Here is an 18,628-nt window from a genome sequence, read left to right on the forward strand (position 1 = left end):
CTATGCTATGGGGTCAGATTTAAACTCTGTGATTTGCTTCATTTGTTACTGGAACTTGAGATACAGTAATTTGTGGTAACAACCAAAGTGGCAGTTGTGGATTCCAGTTTTCACTCATTCTGACTGATACCTTCCTTCTTTCCTTTCTTTCTTCATCTTGCAGCATTGGAGACTATTTACTCAGCTGTGGCCTGGAGACAGGAAGGAGCAATGTGGTCATGCACCAAAACTACCCTTGTTTATTCCAAGCAGCTCTTGGCAGGCAGTATGGTGCATGGGCAAAAGTAATTTTCTGCATGGTCTTCACTGACCTTGCTGTAGGGAATAGGAAAACAGTCATCACAGCAAGCTGTAGACACCTCCTAAGGTCTGTGGTGATCCCCCCTTCCTGTGCAATACTAATCCATAGTCTGAGAAATTGGTATGATTTACTGGTCAGATGCCTGGGGTGTTTACAGGCTGAGCTGTGTTATGGTCTAAAAGCCTGCGTGCTATGATGATTCATTTGAGGGTGCCATCTCTCCAGGCATGAGCAGCAAGAAGAAAAAGAGTTAAGAACAAGCTTCTTCCTTAACAGAAGGAACTTCTCTGAACTGCTTCAGCTTTGTGTACAGTTCCCATCTGAATAAGACTATTTGCTCAAAGACCAAAACTGCAATTAATTCTTCACTTGTACTGAAAACAAACATCACCTTCTGATGTGCTGGCTGGAAGATATCTGCCACCCTCTCCTGACTTAGGCAGACTTCTGCTTTTGCTATATGTTGCTTTGTGATTTTCTGTTGGAGGAGCTCTAATTCAAGGAGTAAAAGACAACATATATGATTATTAAGTTTTAAAAATACATTAACCCCAGGAAATGAGAGATCTCTATGCCTCAAAACTAATGTTTGCTTAGGGTCCAGTTGCTCTTTTAAGCTGCTTTTTTCTAGAAACCTGACAGAGACTGTGAACAGCTTTCACAGGAAACCTCCTCTTACCTTTGCACCTTCAACTTCAGAGGGAGAAAGAGAAAGCTGAGATTCAGAAGCCTGTGGGAGGATTGTCCTCCCAGAACTTGTGTGCTCTGAATGCATGAGGGATACTCTTTATGCTGCTGGCCACCCCACTGTGGAAATGTTAGGAGAAAAACCAGAGCAGTAGATGTGACTGGGCAAGGTGTGGGAAATAAAATAAGCAGATTTAACTTCAAATCAGTGTAGTTGTCAGTTAAATAGACTGTAAAATAGGGATTGTTTTATTGGCATACTGGCAAATGAAAGGAAAAAATAATGGAGATCCAGGGGTACAAGGATGAATAAATAGGAATTTCAACTTAAGCAGACTGGAACTGTAACCTGAGTACTGATCAAACTTCCAAATGGTGTGACTCCTTGAGCACTAACATGTAATCTTTTCAGGCAAAGACCAGGATTCAAATGCCCACTGTTATTCAGAGCTAGATTTAGAAGTCCTTGAAGAGTCACTGTTAGAGGCCCATATCATACTCTTCAACTATGAGAAAATGTATTTCAGAAGAGTCTTTTTATGCCCACTCTCTAACCTACTCCCTATATTGAGATGGTTGAAAGTGATTTCATGAAGCTTGCATGGACTTTAAATGATCAAACAGCTTCTTTGAGAAATTAGGACCAAAATTTGTATATCTGCTATAGATGAATGTCAACCTAACAAAACAAAAGAGAATATTTTTTTTCTTTCTATGTTGTTTAATGAAATATAAATAGCAAGCTGGCATTTGGCTGAAAAAATCAATTAAAAACAACAGTTTTCTGCATGTAGTAAGTGGGATGCTTTCAGTAGTATCTTGTTGTGATTATACTTAAAAATTTGGTAGCACTGGACACCATCATAACCCAAGCTCACATATGTGCTGACTGAAAGAACAAGTGTCTGCAATGGAGATCAGCCTCTGAATTGTATTTTAATTAGAAATGAAAAAAAAAAAAAAAGCCCTCCATATTCTCAAGGATGTTTGTTTCTTCAGTGCCATCGCAGAAATTTCAATTCAATTCAACATTCTTATCTGGGAAGAGGAGAGATTCTGATGTATTTATCCATATAGTAGAGTTGGGTGTGCAAATCCCTACAGGGATATTGTAGACCTGCACAAGCTGGGACTCCTTTGCATTATTGCAGTTTTCTGACTGCAGAATTGGCTTTTCCATACTGAACAAGATGTTCTACTTGTTCAAAGTAACCTTTTTGTGGCATGATTTGAAATCGAGGGTGCTTTATCAGGCAGAAAGTCCTCCTGAGATCAGTGCAAAGTATTTATGTCCAGGTAGTGTCTATCTTACAGCTATAGAGTTCTCTGAATAGAAAATGTAGCAGCTCTTTCCCCTCTTTCCTCCAGTTTTCATCCTAATAATGTAGGTAAAGTCTGTAACCTGATTTTGATGACAGTAATCCTGCAATGTTTCTGTAGTCAGCACTGAAAAAATTACTTTGGCTGGGTTGGACGTTGGAGAGGAATGTTCTTTGGTACCGCGTACCTGGCTCTTGAAATTTCTGACAGAGTTGTAGCATTTTCCTTTTCTCTTAGATTTGTGTAACTATCTGGCTTTGAGATAGGAAGAAGTTGTGGCTACCAGCTGGAATAGGTGATGTTTAGTTGATTATTCGAGTAGCTATGAAAGGCTAAGATGTGTCTCTGGTAACAGAACTGATGTTCTGTACCTCAGTTCTAATGCCCATGCCCTTTGGATTCCCTTCCCAACTACTGCTTGGCTCTACTTCCACCCCTGGCTCTTTTTTTCATACTTCACATTTTTCTGTATATAGAAGTACTGCAAAATTGCTGCCGTACAGCTACTCTTCTCCATAACTTCAGTCCACAGGCTTTTGGACCACGAACATACAATCATGTAGGGCTTTTTGACATCAATATATTTCCATTCCCTTGGGATCCTATAAAATTCCATAAGGTTCACCTCTATGACTCCTCTTGTTGAACCACAGAGGCCTTTCTTGACCAGCCGTTCACAAACCAGCTCCCTAAAACATAAATCATTTGATTGCTCCTCTTGTATTTCTTGGATCTTAGTTCTCTGCTTCCTATAATACAGTGACCAGATTTGTACACAATATTCCAGAAGAGACCATCCAGCTGCCTTACCAAATGCCGAAGTAATAACGTCTGTGGTTTATACTCTGTAGCCTTCCATATACAACCCCAAAACCTTGTTTGCCTTTGTTACTGCTGCCAGATGTTCTGTGGATGGTTTTCAGGCTTATTGTGGTGAATGTCATCATGCCAATGAATTTCAGCAAATTTAAGCAACTTTGAAATGATTCTTTTTTCCACATTCAAGTCAAACCAAACTGCGTTGTCACTTGAAACTGGCCTGTTTTGGTTACCTCTTCTTCACACTGAATCACCGCTACCTGCTATCAGTCCCTCTGAGGGAATCTCTTTAGAAGTGTTTCACCTTTATCAGGCCTCTGGTTGTTTGGTTCACTCAAAACTCTCATCCTCAGAGTCCAGCTCTGAGGGTCAAGGGAATAAAGAAGCGGATTTATTGTTGCTACGTACTTGGTCTTTAAATGAGGGTAGAAGAGAGCGTGAGTTTTTTCTAGAGATGAAGCATGGGGAGAGATCAATCTGTAAAAATAATTGTGATATTCTCACCTCTCTTTTCCTGCAGATTTGCTGACAGCACAGGAATACCACTGTCTACTGCAGCTGCTCTGCCCTGACTTCCCAATGGAACTCACTCAGAAAGCAGCAAGGTGGGTTCTCATCTACTCTTTTAGAACAAGATCAGTCTTGCACACGTGGACTTGAGATCAAGATTAGTTGGGAAAGGTATGAACAGAGACCTTCAGCTTTTAAAATTCTGAGGAAAAGGGCTATCACGATTTGGGGTTAAAAACAGAGTGCTTTTTCTAACAATGAGAAAGAATATATATTTAAGGCTTACAAAGACTGAAATGTGAGTGCAGAATGTTGCTCTAAGTTCAGAAGGTGAGTTGCATATAAAAGAATGTTAGCCAGTGTGGTTTTAACTGATATCGTTTTAAATTGTACTCACTGTCCTTAATATGTTTTATCCCACAATACCAGCTTCCTATGGTTGATGACATTTAAAAGGTACTAAGCTCTGGTGAATTGCTAACATTTTAAAGTACTTCAGCTAAGAACAGTAGCTAATCTGTTTGAAATTTTATTTTAATCTAGACAAGGCCTGAAGTAGATGGCTCCAGACACTGATAATGTGACATGGGACTTGTTTACTGATAGTGTTTGCTGGTTCCAGTCCAGCCCAGATAGTTGATTATTAACTATCTGGTAGCGAAAATGTAATAAGATATATGCATCTTTTGGGGCAGGATGTCTGTTCACATCTCAGTACACACACATATGTATTCACAGCAAGATTACTGAATTAATACTTTAATTCCTAGCTATCTCAGTAGAAGGGGCATGGAAATTAAAGTTTTTAATGGACCTAGATATAACACTGGAAACAGAATCCAGGCACATGATCAGGATATTAACTGCTCCTGTGTTGTTCATGGCCTGAATAATGAAGAGGACCTCATTTTTGTACTTTTCATTTTATCTTTCTTCAGCATCAGAGTTTCTTGAAAATTTAATATTAAGAAAGGAGAGTGAAAAAGTGTTATCTATCTGCTAATACTTCCACCTGGCTGTCTGACTTCTTCCCTGGCACCTATGTCTTGCTATCTGAATTGAAGTTGTGCTGCTTCAATTAATACTAGAAGATGAGTGCTGCTTTTCCCTCTGGCTCATCCGAGGGCTTTCTGGGCTCGACAAAGTTGCTTGGCCTCCAATGGCGGACTGGGAAAGAATGCTAACCCTGGAGCAGGAATATATCTGTCACTTCCTTTCATGGAGGTACGGCAGCACCAGTTCCATCTGTGGGTGTGCATTTCACAGGGTTCCAGCTGAGCTGAGCAGGAATTCATGATGATGTATGAAAGGAGGCTTCAGCATATCTACACATGTTATGATGTTTGTGTCAAAGAATTTAATCCACAAGGCTGCTGTAAACTAGAGGCCCATTCAGGGGCCTGCTGCACTGTTGTGTGCGTGCCTTAGAGACAAGCGAGCAGGTGTTAGAAACAAAATCTCTGTCAGATGCACCCTAGCTCAGGTGGGGATGACCTCACCCTTGCTGCTGTCTGGCTAAAGATTTACTTAGACAATGCTATTACTCTGTTGGAAGATAATCCATTGGAGCAATTCTAATAAAATTTGCCATATTTCTGAAGCATCTTTCTCTTTGCTTCCAGTTGTTGCTCTCTCTTCCTTTTTCATGTCCCATGCTGCTAATTACTCTAGTTCCTACTTCCAGTCATTCTCCTTGGTTCTGCCTGTCAGAAAGGTGAATCCTGTGGTTGGTCTTCTGGTACCAGTTGCTTGAGTCCTTGCAGAATGGGAATGGCACACACAAGACCTCCTGACACTGTTCTTCCTTCAGTCTGCATACGCACAGCAATTTTGTCACTAATTTGCCTTGGGAAAGGAATTCAGGTGTGGCAGTAGCTGATACATCCAGAACCTGTGTCATTATTGGTGCTCCTGGGAAGAGAGTAGTCATAGCTGTAGTCTCTGTGTTGCATGATTGAGATGATCTCACAACACGGTGCTCTTCACTTGTCCAGGAGCTGTTGCTATGCACTGATAACAAACACTGGAAGGAAATATGACCAGGCAATGTCGGAGCAGAAGAACAGAGGCTACAGCAGTATTGGTTTTGTTAGCATGACACCAGAGACCTTCATTTTTCTGTTCCCGGTGCCACACAAATGAAGAGGTCATACTGCCCAAAAAATGAGTTGTATGTGTCTGTGAGATTTCTTGTATATTTTTTTCTTTAAAGGGCCATAGGCATTTTGTACATTTAATCTGTACGTTAAAGATTTTAACTTACAGGGATACCTTTGATCTTCAGAGGTGCCTTCTGGCTTTCTGAATTGTGAAATTGCAAACGGACAGAAAAGGAAGAATTTTCTCCTTTTTGGTGCTGGGATCTCAGGGCCTTACCTGAGCACTGACTTTTCTCTTGTAACAAACACAAGGATCTCACTGCCTGCATTGGGGTAGTGTGAGCAGTGTAGTACACAGGTCATGAGCTGGTTTACACAGTAAGCACTGGTCAGTGCTAGTGGAAGTGGATCTTGAAAGTCTGTACTCTTGTTGCTAAATGATTGCCTGAGAGTGAAGATCTTGCCCTTTTTATGTGTTCCATTTATTTTTTTCTCCATGTATCAATAAACAAACCATGTCTCTGAAGACCCATTTGATGCAGCCTGGTCTTAAGACTCACAGAGTCACTTAGCCCTTAGTGGTATCAGGGAAGAGTAAAAGTCCTTTGCCAGATCAACTTGCCAGGTCCGGAGTTTGTCCTGGGGACATCCTGTCTAGTTTGGTTTCTGAGATTTTAGCTGTAGTCAGCAGATCATGAAGTTTTCCCCATTGGCACGGTAGAAGGGCTTTCCTGCCAGCCAAACCCGCTTGAACCCTGAAAGACCACTACACCCTCACCAGAATCCCTCAGGCATAGGCATCTTTCTTCAGTCCTTTCCGGAGTTTCTCCTTAATTTCTATTATTCACTGAGGATCAACTACTAACCGTATAACCAAGACTGAGCCCCCATGGGCTTAAAGGCTAATTTGGACAGGAATGAATAAACATTCCCTTGAAATACTGGGTACCTGATGAACTCTTTTGAGTTCCAGTTCAGACTTTTCAGATTTCGTCCTCAGCTGAAGTCCTTCTGTCTGGGTTACAGACAATCCATTGCTAGGATTCTCTCCTTGCCAGCTGTTTCAGGGAAGAGGTGCAGATACGTTACATATGATGCTTTCTCAGCTTCCCTGGCTGCACAGTCAGCTAGCTATGTGGGGAATTGGCCAGCTGCAGTCAATCTCCTCATAAATGATTGTATTGGATTTAAAAACTTCTCAACATTTCCGGAGTGCAGGCTCCTAGGCCAAGTGGAGTCAGTAACTGAGCACCAAAATGCACCTGCTTCTATTTAGACACTCCCCTGTTACATATGTGCCATACAGCCCTCTTTAGAGGCTCCTTGCCATCTCTAACAGCAAGAAATGTTAAATTCCCAGACTTCTGCCCACTTCCTGGTGTTCTTAGGACAGTGGAACTTGCTGCTGCCGAGCACACACACTGACCATAGCTTTAGATTTAAGAAATGAAATTAGTTTATTGTTGTGAAGGCAATATCATGCTGTTTCTCCACAAAATTAATACATTAAAAAAGCTCTCCTTCATTGTTCTTCTACTTCTCCAGGATGTAGAAATGCACCAGCAACAGCTTTGGAGCTTGTGCTTTGGGGGTATCTGGGAGACAGACCAGCATTTCAAAGCAGGAAGTGCAGCTTCTCAGTGATGTGGCCCATAGCATTTCCAATGCTTAAAGAGTGGTTGGAAATGCCAGTAGCTGAGCAGTATTGCCTGAGAGATGAAGATGCTCTGCCTGCCAGCTTCAAAGCCATTTCCTTGATGTGGCCACTGACAATCTCAGTAACATGCTTATTAGTGAGAATTAAGCACTGAAGCTACTGCCTCTTCAGACAGGAGGAGGAGGAGGCTTCTGGAACATAATAAATAAATCAGAAACACTTTGACATCTTCAAAGAGTTTAGTTTTAAATACTGGGTTTTCTCCTGGGGACCCTCTTAGCCTCAGTCTTTCTTCTTTGAGGTAATTAATTCAAGCTGCTCTGCATGTTTGATTTTGCCACAGCGAACAGAACTGGTCTGAGTGGCAGGGAAGTAAGCCTCTTGCAAGATCCTGTAGCTCTTCTAGGTCAGCCTCCCACACAGCTCCCTGGAGTCTTTTACATGAGACATAACAACATTTTGCCAGCAATGTGTTTAGACTATTGACGCTTCAGGAGTTGGTTTCTGGATTACATTTGGTCCCATGTTCAAAAGGGTCCTACCAGATGACCTACACTTTGGCTGTAATGAAATGGTAATCCTTCTCATATGGTATGATATGATAGATACTGACCAGACAGGGTCAGAAGACCTGCTTAGTGCTGCATGGTGGTCCAGAAAAGCACACAGTTGAAAGGGAGTACCAACCACCTTTCTTTATCATCCTCTGAATATTCTGTTTTTTTGTTTTGTTTTTGTTGTTGTTGTTGTTTTTTTCCTTGTAAGTGGAGTGTTTCCTTCTGTTTATCAGTCTGAGCTACCATTGATCAGCCCAAGTTTGATCTTCCCCTCTTCAGAGCTTTTCAACCTTATGTAGTGATAGTGACCAGAATGTTGTTTTCATTTTCATGAATACTTTTGGCATAAGTTAGTTCTTAGCATTTCCTTTCCTGAAAGGTGGAATTTGCTCTTGCTTCAAGTTCATCTTTATGGCCTCTGGCTGATGCATTCATGAAGTGTGGTTCAGAATAGGGGAGCATGTAACTCCCTAGATATACCTGGAACTTTGCAGAGAGAAAGAAGCATTGTCCCTGGCCCAGGAAGACTTCAGCCTCTGAAATTTGACCTGATAATATATGAAGAGACTGATTCATTCATCGGGAAAGGAAGAAAGGATGTTTATGGTCGGTAATTTTAAGCTGATGGTTGGTGCAAAAGAGACATCGTGTTATTTCCTTTTTAGTCAGGTTAGGTTTGACCATAGACTGGGAGCTAATCGCTGCTGTTATACTTGCACATCTGAAAATAGACCAGTTCAGTGAACTCTGGTATACAAAATAATACTGTAAGTCTCATTCCACTTATGCCAGTTTTATTCTCATGTAACTGCCTGGTCTTTATCACAGTTGCTCTTTGTATAATCATGTGAACTTTTCTTTTAGTTTCTGCGCTGGTGTTTATTCCTTCGGGTCCCTCAGGCTTTGAATTATATTTAATGTTCATCTTGTTCTGTTCATGGTGAAGCTGAATTGTCAGTGGCATTGATATTCAGGATCATCTTCTCACCATGGTTTCTCAAGCTGCATTAGTTTGATTTTAGGATGTCCACATCTATGCACTGATAGATGTTCCTACTCCACCCCCAACAGCCTCTTACACCGGGCCAAACTGCTAGCTGTCCTCAGTTGCACATAGCTCCCTAGCTTTCTGTAGATCTGGTATTCCTACTTGTAGACTTCATCCTTTTGGAGGTACTGAACTGTTTCTCTCATCTTATTCCTAGGATTGTGCTGATGGATGATGCTATGGATTGTCTGATGTCTTTTTCTGATTTCCTCTTTGCTTTCCAGATCCAATTCTACTATTCAGGTAAATACTGGCAAGCTTCTTACTTCACTCAGTACCACGTCATTTCAACCTTACAGCTTCAATATCCCTTCACTTTTTAAAAACTTCTACGAATATGATTTTTCACAGAGAATATATAGATAATGGAATCCACTGTCAAGAAGTTATCACTGTTACCAATAGATTGGGATGCTTCATAGAGATTTTCCAAATTTTGGTGAATAACAAGATACTTGTAATGGACAAAGCTTATACATACAGTTGTCTCAGCCCTGAGACATGATTTTCTATCTTTAAGTGTATGCTAGCACCTAACAACCTACTAGTAACATATGTTTCCATAGCTCTTTAAAACAGCATTTCTGCCTCAGAAGTACTGGCACCTGCTAGAGATAGGATCAGAAGAGCCTAGGGCAAGGCTAGCCCAGCATTTTGGCTCCAGCAGGGATGGTGAGTTAGTGCCTTGAAAAGAAAAAGGAATTGGGGAAGAGGATACAATTCTCCTCCCTAATACCTGCCAACTACACGTTGTTTTCATTTCAAAACCTTTCTGAAATGCATATAGTTTCTGTAGGTTTAGGAACCCCTATTGGATTTCTCTCCTGAAGACTTCTCATGCTCCACTTGAAATCATGTAAACATTTAACCTTCACAACACCCTTTGACAGTAGTTGTGCAGGCTTGCCTCCTGTTCCATAAAGAACACCCTTTTTTTTTTTCTCTTTGAGAGCCCCTCATTGGAAAGGACAGTGAACAGCTAACTGTTGTCTACCTTTCCCATATTACTGGTCATTTCTCATAGTCTATCCTTCCCTCCAATTCTAAGTAGATAGAGTACTTCATTTAAAATTACTGACAGGAAAATTACATATCAAATAATAACCGTGTGTGTTTATCTTTACATATGCTCACCTACACATACACATCTGTGAAAATCCTGAGGTATTTTTAAACTAAAGTTTAGGAGGCAAGGGGTAGAAGCTTGGATAAATATTAATATGTTTTTCTTCTGTGCAGGGAGATGCTTTAAATATGTTGGCTTGTTTGTCCTAGTCTTCTAAAGTGAGCTTGAGGAAAAGAAATCTCATTTACGGGACTACATAGGTAGGGAAAAAGAGGGAAGCATTTCCCTTATCAGGATATATTCCCAAGCACAGGGTACTGATGAGGCACTCATGTCTCCTAACATAAAGCACTTTCAAAAGGCAATATAAGCTCATGGGATTCTGACCACTCACGCTAATAGCTCCTTCTGATGGACATAGCTCTCATTTGGCCTTAATCAGGAAAAAGGGGGCAGGTCTGAGGTACTAAGAAGCACCAACTAGAAGCTGTGGTAGAACACAGTTTGTGGTCAGAGTGTAGCCTTGGGTGGCCTACTGATCTGATCCAACCTGTCAATTTTCATCCTTGCAGCAGCTATGAGTCAGCTGCTATTCCTAATACAAACATCTCTATTTCTTAGTACTTTTCTGTGTATACTTACCCTATAACTCCCCTGTGCATATCACAACATTATCCATGACAAGCCATCAAAGAAAAACAGCTAAAATGGTCATTTTGGGTTGGGCAGAACCAGGCTTGCAATGCCTTTAGCTGTGGACAGAAAATGCATTTGGAAAGTTCTTCTCTGATACTACAAATGTTTCCACTGAGCTGCAAAACCTCAGTGCAGCCTCGGGGCTGACATACTGCCTTTCCTCTCCACCCGCCTCACGCGCATCACCACACTTCCATTCACTTGGGACACAAATGCCACTGCACTCCTCACAAACACGCCCTTGTGTACACACTCAAACATCCCATCCCAGTCCTGCTCACCCAGGCACAATGCACACATGCAGCCTGTCATACGCTCTCCCACCAACCCACACACATACAAACTACTCCAAATGGAATCTAGATTTGTAAACTGCTGACCACATCCATAAACAAACTTGTTTAAAATTAGGCTCTTGCAGTAAACAGTGGGTAGTATGAGGAGCCTGGGGAGAGGCTTTCTGCCAGCTCTAGCCCTGACCTGCCCTGGCCCTTCCTTTAGATCCTGTGTTATATTTACTTTGGAGGAGCACAGAGGCAAGCTGGGATACAGCCTGGAGCCCTGACTAATTTGCTCCTTTTGCTTCTGTTGCTGTTCTATATATTTTGTCCCAGTTTGGTGAGTTCTTGGTGGTTGTAGGTAAAGAAAGAAAATTTTAGAGACTTTGAAAACCAACTGTGTGACATTAGCTTTCATGCTCCACTGTTTCATCTCTCTGCTAATTTTTGTTCCATTTAGGAAAATCTGAACAGAATGCTTGGTCACTCATAATCATCGTAACAGGGAGACGTCAGCAACTTATATGGAAATGACTGTGCGTGCCTGCATAATACCTGATCTGAATATGCAGGATGCCTTAACATTGTGCTTACATCCATCTCCCGTTGGTGTCATGCACAGCACAGAGCAGAGAATGGCAATGTAATCTTGGGTCTGGTAGGTCAGGAGGATGCTTTGCTGGTTATAGTCCTGAGTTGTAAATTGTTTTCTGTTTTTTCAGAATTCCTGGAAAGTGTGGCTGCTATTTATCAAGATCTGTTGGCTGGTAAGAATCCAAATACTGTGATTGTGCCAACGTCATCCTCTGGGCAGCATCGGCAGCGGCAACCCCCAAATGACTGCAACCCACTTGATGGCGTAGAGACATCTCTCTTCTACCAGTGCCTAGAGTCCTTGTGTGACAGATCAAAATACAGGTATGAACAGAGTCCAAAACAGATGTTTTCCTTCTTACTTTTAGATGGACACTGTCATCAGTGGGAGGTTCATCTACCATCATTAATTATTTAGAGATCAATGAGTGCAGGTGTGTTCTTGGGTGCTGAAGCATAGGCAAAGTACAAGATCTTTGTACCTAGGCAAGATTGCACTGCTGGTTTGTACTGGAATCTGGGATGGAGCTGGTCTGTGGTTACAGATCCCAGGCACAAGACATCTGCTCACTACATGATAGAAACTATGAAGATAGTATCTGTCGAAGATACACAGTAAAGCCTAGTATTTTTCTATCCCCTACTGAACTAAAGCTAGTCTCTTTGCTTATTGTGATGGTGGTGTTTTGCTTTTTTTTTTTTTTAAGAATATGTCAGAAGTTGGCATATGTATGCCTCTGAGCAGATCTGGATTTTTCTCCCTTTCCTTGCAAGGGAGACAGGTAGGACTGCTCTTGGGAATGTTCCTCAGCTCAAAAGTCTTACTTAACAAATTGGGAGCAAATGGAATGCTAAATAGACAACCTGTTGGCTGTCTGGTAACAGCCAGGGCAGTGTGACAATGTTAGAACAGTAAATAGGATTACTTTTCCATTTTGAACTTGATCTTGGAAAAAATGATGATCATTTAAAAGATAAGATGATTTTCTGGTCTCTTTCTAGCTGTCCACCTTCTGCTCTTGTGAAGGAAGTGCTGAGTACTGCACAGAGACTTACCTTCTCTGGATTCCTTACAGCACTTGCAAAGGATCAGGGGATCAACAGGGCCTTAGGTGAGATTTCTTTGAATGGTACAACTCTAGATTTTAGGTCATTCTGCATTTCTTTGGAATTCCCATTGTAATTATATCTGTGATTTTACATCATCAGAAAGAGTGTGAGGGAGTTTTTCATATTCTTATTATGGATTGAACTTTAAAAACACTGTGCCTTACTGTCTTCTTGAAGCTATGGGGCTTTGTCAGCAACAAAATTAGATGAGAAATGCTGGCCTAAGACAGCAGTGTTTTATGTCTTTAGTAGCTGATCATTTTAGCAGAACTGTCATTTTAGTATACTTGGCTATAATGGCTGGATAGAGGTGGCAAGTAAGGTGGCTCACTGCTTTAACTGAAGTTACATCCCATGGTTTAGCCCGTCATGCTCCCACAGATTTTAAATGACTGCTTTCATTGTCCATAAGAAAAAGAAGACACACCTAATGTGAAAATCTCAAAGACTCAAACCAAGCACGGACTTCCCCAGCTTGTTCCCCATCTTTCCCCACATCACTATAATCTTTCTAATACATTAAACTATGGCCTACTGAAAATCTGACTGTATAAAACACAAGATTCTGCCACAGAACTCTGTACCAAACTACTGTGGAAACCAGAGGGATCACCAAGCAGCATCTCAGTGCTCATTTCTGTGTTGTGATAATGAATGCAGTTCTAGAGCAGGGAAGCAAAATGTTGCATTGGCAAAGAACAGTTTGTAATTCATACATAATTCAGACATGTAATTCCATGTTGCCCTCATATGACTTGGTTGTGCTGCAAAGGGGAACAAAAATGGCTTTCTACTTTTGATGAGGAGAAATGGGTAAAGGCTCACACACTTTCACTCATCTGTACTGAAAAAATAATCAGGCCTCCAAGGGTAAGTTTTTTCTCTCTTTGAGTATCTTCTTCCTCTACGCCCAGGCCTGAGTATCTGCCAGTCCCCATTTTTTAAGACAGGTTTCAGTGAAAAGATGGTGTACCTTGCCAGAGGCTTTGTTCTTTTGCACAGGTGTGCCATAATAGAAGTGTGCCCCTCCCTGGCTGAGCCTCTTCTTCCAGCAAACCATTTCAGCTGCTAATGCCCCTCTGGGGAAGGGCTGCTTATCCAGCAACATGAAGATTATATATCAAAGGTGCATGCATACAGCTCTGCAATCCCTTCTGCAAACAGGCTTAGGAAGCAGTGTACTCACTGGAGAAAGTGATGCCTGGATTGCACCAAACAAAATCTTTTCTTCCTTGCTTTTTTTCCTTTGCTGTCAAAAGCAAAGAAAACAGATGGGCCAATAATATATTAAAAAAAAAAAAAAAGATCCTGTCCAAGGCTTCCACTGTGCTATCTACAAAGTATGTGAGTTTTCCCTTCCATTAATGTGGGCCCATCCCCTGGCTCTCCAACAGACTCCTCCCATGGCCTCTCACAGAAGAGGACAGCAGCCACAAGTCTGACAGGTGCTAGCATCTTGGCTAGGATAGGGAGACTCTTTTTCTGATGTCTTTTAATCTCCTGAAGGGTGATTTCAGTAGTTTTTGGTCTGTAGGAGATCAGAAGCTTCCCAAAGCCCTTCAACAAGGGCAGTTGCAGGCCAAGGAGCTTTCAGTCAGGATGCCTGCTTCCTCTTGTCTCAAAAGCCAGTGGCACCCGTAGAGGAGCAGGGGTAGGGATTAGAGCAGCTCGTTCTGGCTGGGGTAGCACTGATGAGTGTCATGAAAATGGGAATCTGCAGCCTAACTCGTGTCAGCACAGATTTGTGAATCATTTACGTGTTATTTACTGTCTCTCCCAAGTAATTCTTGTGCCCCAGAGACCTTAATACATTCTGCAAACACAGAAACAAGTCAAGCTTTAGCCACTTACTCTTTTGAGCATGTGAAAGCAAGCACTGGACCTCCCAGCACTCTTGTGATGCCAGGTTTTCCTGTTTATGTGCAGAATGGGGAGATCAGAACTGGAAGAAGCGGGGGAAGTGGATCTGATCTGAACTGCTTCTAATTTGTTAAATGCTTGTTGCTTCGTTTTTGTAACTGCTGCCAGTTTGTGTGCAAGAGTGGCTCTCCAGCCCCTCCTTCAGGACCAAGGTGCCAGGGCAAGAAACCAGATTTGTGTCTGTAGGACAGTATAAAGCTCTTTCCCAAATATCCTAAGTGTGGCAGCCAGGTCTCCTCAAAAACAGGAGCATTCCTCACTGCACTGTTGGTACACGTTACCAAATGTGCAGCAGCACTTTGCAGGTTGTGGTAGACAGTTCCCATCATCTCTGTGCTGACCCATCAGACCCTCCAATAGCCCCTGTGCAAGGTGGAGTTCACTACAGAATGAGGAAGGAGGGGTCTACTGAGAGCCTCCTCTTCCAGAGGGCCCTTTCTGAGGTTCTAGTTTTGTTCTACAGTGGTGATCAAGCAGCTCTTCCAGTCCTAACTACACCCATCTCTTTCATCCTGAATGGAATTTCAAATGTGAGAAGAAGCCTTATACTGAGGGAGGGTAGCTTATTGAAAGTTTTTTTCTTTCTCACCCATCCAGCAACACTAAAACACAGCTCATCCACTCCATGCTTCACATGCACCAGTCAGGGCTAAGCTTCCTGAATTGCAAGGAAAGCAAATCTCACATCTATGGAGTGTTCTGATCCCCAAGCTCAGTGCACTACAAGAAAAACAGGCGGCAAAGAAGTCTATGTCTCCCTGGGTGGACTGCGTGTGCTTTAGGCTGTGGCACATACAACCTATCTGTTGCTCTGATAGCATCTGGCACTGATGGCTACATATTGCAATTAGCAGGAACATGAAGCAGACGGAATGTCTTCTCCCTTAGAAAATCTGCACTCAGTTCCGTAACGTGAATGGACCCTGCCAACTCTCTGGGAACTTCAATTTCTAAGAGAAGAAACCACAAAGAGTTCCCCCTATTTGATCTGAGCCCCCTTACAGCCTGTGTGAAGGACAGAGTATATAAGCCATCAGTCTTTGTCTGCCAGTGATCATTGAGGATTAATTTCTCTAGTGGGGATACAGAAGGATCTTCTTTGTCTTCCAGGACAGATTTAGAATGATGAATTGACTTGAGTGATTTTATTTAAGATATTACCTCTGAATAGTCTAACTCTGCTGTTATACTTTCCTTTTTTTTTTGTTTTCCAGGGGCTTTGCCAGATAAAGGAGATTTGTTTCTGGACCCAGTCATGGATCAGGAACTTGAGAAACTGTGAGTTGAGTTGCCTAGAGTAGGAAGTAAAACAACAGATGGAAATTGGCACATTAAGGATGGCTTCAGTGAAGTACTGTCCTTTTTTTTTTTTTTTTAACTTAACTGTAAGACAATAGAGAAGACAACAGCATAGCCCAATGAGAGAAGGCCTTTTGTTGGGGTGATTTAGTGCAGCTAACAAAATCCTTTAAAAAGACTTCAGAAGCAGGAGGAAAAACATGCCTAAAAGAAAGATCTAGAGGTAACAGAAGAATCTCTAATGACCTGAAACATTTTTTTTGGACAGTGAAAACAAGAGGTGTTGGAAGACAACAGGCTCAGCCCAGATCTTTTTAACAGGAAAAAAAATCAGTCACACAGCAAGTCTGGCAGATGCTAGAGCGAAGTGTTCCTCCTCTTTGCCACAAACATCTTTCCACCTCTGAGCTAGTTGTGAATAAGTAATCATCCCATGTTTGCCCCAAAATTGCTATGGTTAATGCTGGGGATGACAAGCCAGGGTACCCAGTCTAGCCTTTTCTGTTTTGTTTATTTTTCTCTTCCAGGGTAGCTAAGGTTTCAGGGCTTTCCATCTCTGCTCCCACCAGTTCCAGCGGAGACACTGGTAGTTTTCATGTCCGTAACTCTCCCAGGATTAACTCTCCCTGGAAACCTCTCCATCATCGCCGAAAAATAGATGCTGAAAGTGAAGGTTCCAATGAAGAGACAGACTCCTCTGAAAATTGAAGGTTGTGGGGGTGGGCACCTTTCTCATCTTTGGTTTGTCCAAAATTCACTGTGGGTACAGCACCTCTTCCTAGAGCATCTGCTCTGACAGTGAGTTCTGTTCACATCACCAGTGTGTGCGTGGCTGTGCCAGTTCCCATTGCCAGGTCTGCCTGTTCCTTCCCAGCAAGAATGCTGCTCGTTTCCTAGATCCAAATTTGCTCAGTAGCTCCTAGTCAGAAGCTATTTCGAGATGCAGTTATGCTACCCTCTGCTGGCAAATAAGACAAACCAGCAGATGCTAGATCTGCCTAGCAGGGTGTTCTGCCTGGTGAGAGCAAACTCACAGTTCAGCAGGTGCTGGAGCAGTGGGAGTGCTAGTGCAGGCTGATTGCCAGGTAGCCGTGTTCAAACTTGACCTAGACAATAGAGTGGTTAAACTGCCAGCGGCAGCTTTGCATTCATGCTTCATTATAATTATTCCTAGTAAAGCTACACCTGCATGTGATCAAAGGTAGAGAAATTCCTCAAGTTCCTCAAGCAGAAGGGCTTAGGTATTGCCATGCCACCTGTCACTGCTTCTTCCTCCATGAGTCCAAGACATGCCAAAGCAAATATAGCAAATAATAAGCTGGATTTCAGTGAGTATTGCATGGTGCTGTCTGGCTCCTCTGCTGCAATTCCCTACTGAGAGGCCTCCCACTACCTCCAACAACATGTCAAGTTTATTTGGCAAAAGTGAGATTGGAGGAGGAGGAAGAGAGATGAAAAATCTTGAGACTGCTTGGCCACAAGCAGTGGCATGGCCTGCAAACATGCAGGGCACCTGCTGATGTTTGGTAGGCAAAAGCACTGGGGGGAGATGGAGGCAGTTTTTAAGCAAGTCCTAAGTATTTTTAAAAATACTGGCATTGTAGCACTACAGTGTGGCACGTACAGCTACAGAAAGAGTTGCAGCCTCATTCTGTTACTGGTAACTATCTCCACAGCCTGGCTGCTGCAGACCCAAACCCTTCCCTAGCCATGCTCCTTTGCCAGGGCTTGCATAGATTGGTGAAACACTCTGGCTTCTTGTGAGTCTTCAGGAGCCTCCTTACTCTCCCCTCCCCTAAAACACTGCACAGCATGTTAACCCAAAGCTTATTGCTGCCCTAAGCTGAAAGGATTCAGCACATACTGGAACTATTTTAAGAGTAATCCCTTCACTACTGCTGACCTAGCTATGGAGATAGTGGGAGGTGTTATTTATTTATTATGTTATTTATTAGCATGCCCTTTAACTGCACGTTCTCTTCCACCCACCACTGAGTGACAACCGAAGCTGGAGAATAAAGCATGGTGTGTAAGGCCTGCACTCCCTCTGAGCTCTTCTGCGCTGCTCTGCTTCCTCCCCCTCAGAAGCCTCTCTGTCTGCCTCTGGCTGGAGGTGAAGGCAAAGGGAAGCTCAGGCCTCTCCCAGCTCCCCAGGCAGCCCCATGGCCCCACCATCCAGGTAGAGGCAGGGCAGCTGGTGAGGCAGCAGGACTTGCCGGTATCATGGCCCCTCTGGCTCCCACCACACAAACCCAGCCCAGGTCTATGAGAAGTTGGCACAAGGTGGGGGCCCAGCCCTGGAGGTTTGTTGATGGGAACCCATAGAATAAAAAGACCCAGCCTCTTGTTTTGCTAATACAGTTATTTTTCAACTGTAGAGCACTTAATAAGGGAAAAAGGGCTATTCCATCCTCAACTGCATAGTCAAAGAAACCTGAAAATAGCTCTTGTTAAAAACACAGTCAGGAGCAAAGAATCAAACCTGAGCAGGACAAAAGTAACAGTCCTCATGCAGCCTCCCTCACCCACGACACACTTCAGTTAAGTCAGAGGTCGGGACTTTCCCCTGTGTCCAAGTCTGTAAGTAAAGTATGGCTGGGCAACATACTAACCAGCAGTCCAGCAAACATCTTTACCATATTTCAGTATTTCAGTACCTGGGACTTT

General features: G+C 42.6%; 1 protein-coding gene across 1 annotated transcript in view; it reads left to right on the forward strand.

The window, feature by feature from the left end:
* Positions 1–18,007, forward strand: part of CSTPP1 (centriolar satellite-associated tubulin polyglutamylase complex regulator 1) — a 79,955-nt gene extending 61,948 nt beyond the window's left edge. The window contains exons 4-9 of the mRNA XM_065754913.1: positions 3,648–3,732; positions 9,156–9,241; positions 11,761–11,956; positions 12,635–12,744; positions 15,877–15,940; positions 16,489–18,007. Of these exons, the coding sequence (XP_065610985.1) occupies positions 3,648–3,732; positions 9,156–9,241; positions 11,761–11,956; positions 12,635–12,744; positions 15,877–15,940; positions 16,489–16,669 (722 nt within the window). The 3' untranslated portion in view covers positions 16,670–18,007. The remainder of the gene's footprint in view (positions 1–3,647; positions 3,733–9,155; positions 9,242–11,760; positions 11,957–12,634; positions 12,745–15,876; positions 15,941–16,488) is intronic.
* Positions 18,008–18,628: the final 621 nt, after the last annotated feature.

This window comes from Cyrtonyx montezumae, unplaced genomic scaffold (assembly GCF_038088225.1).
Source record: "Cyrtonyx montezumae isolate F1298 unplaced genomic scaffold, pur_monq_1.0 scaffold_10, whole genome shotgun sequence".
Classification (NCBI taxonomy): domain Eukaryota; kingdom Metazoa; phylum Chordata; class Aves; order Galliformes; family Odontophoridae; genus Cyrtonyx; species Cyrtonyx montezumae.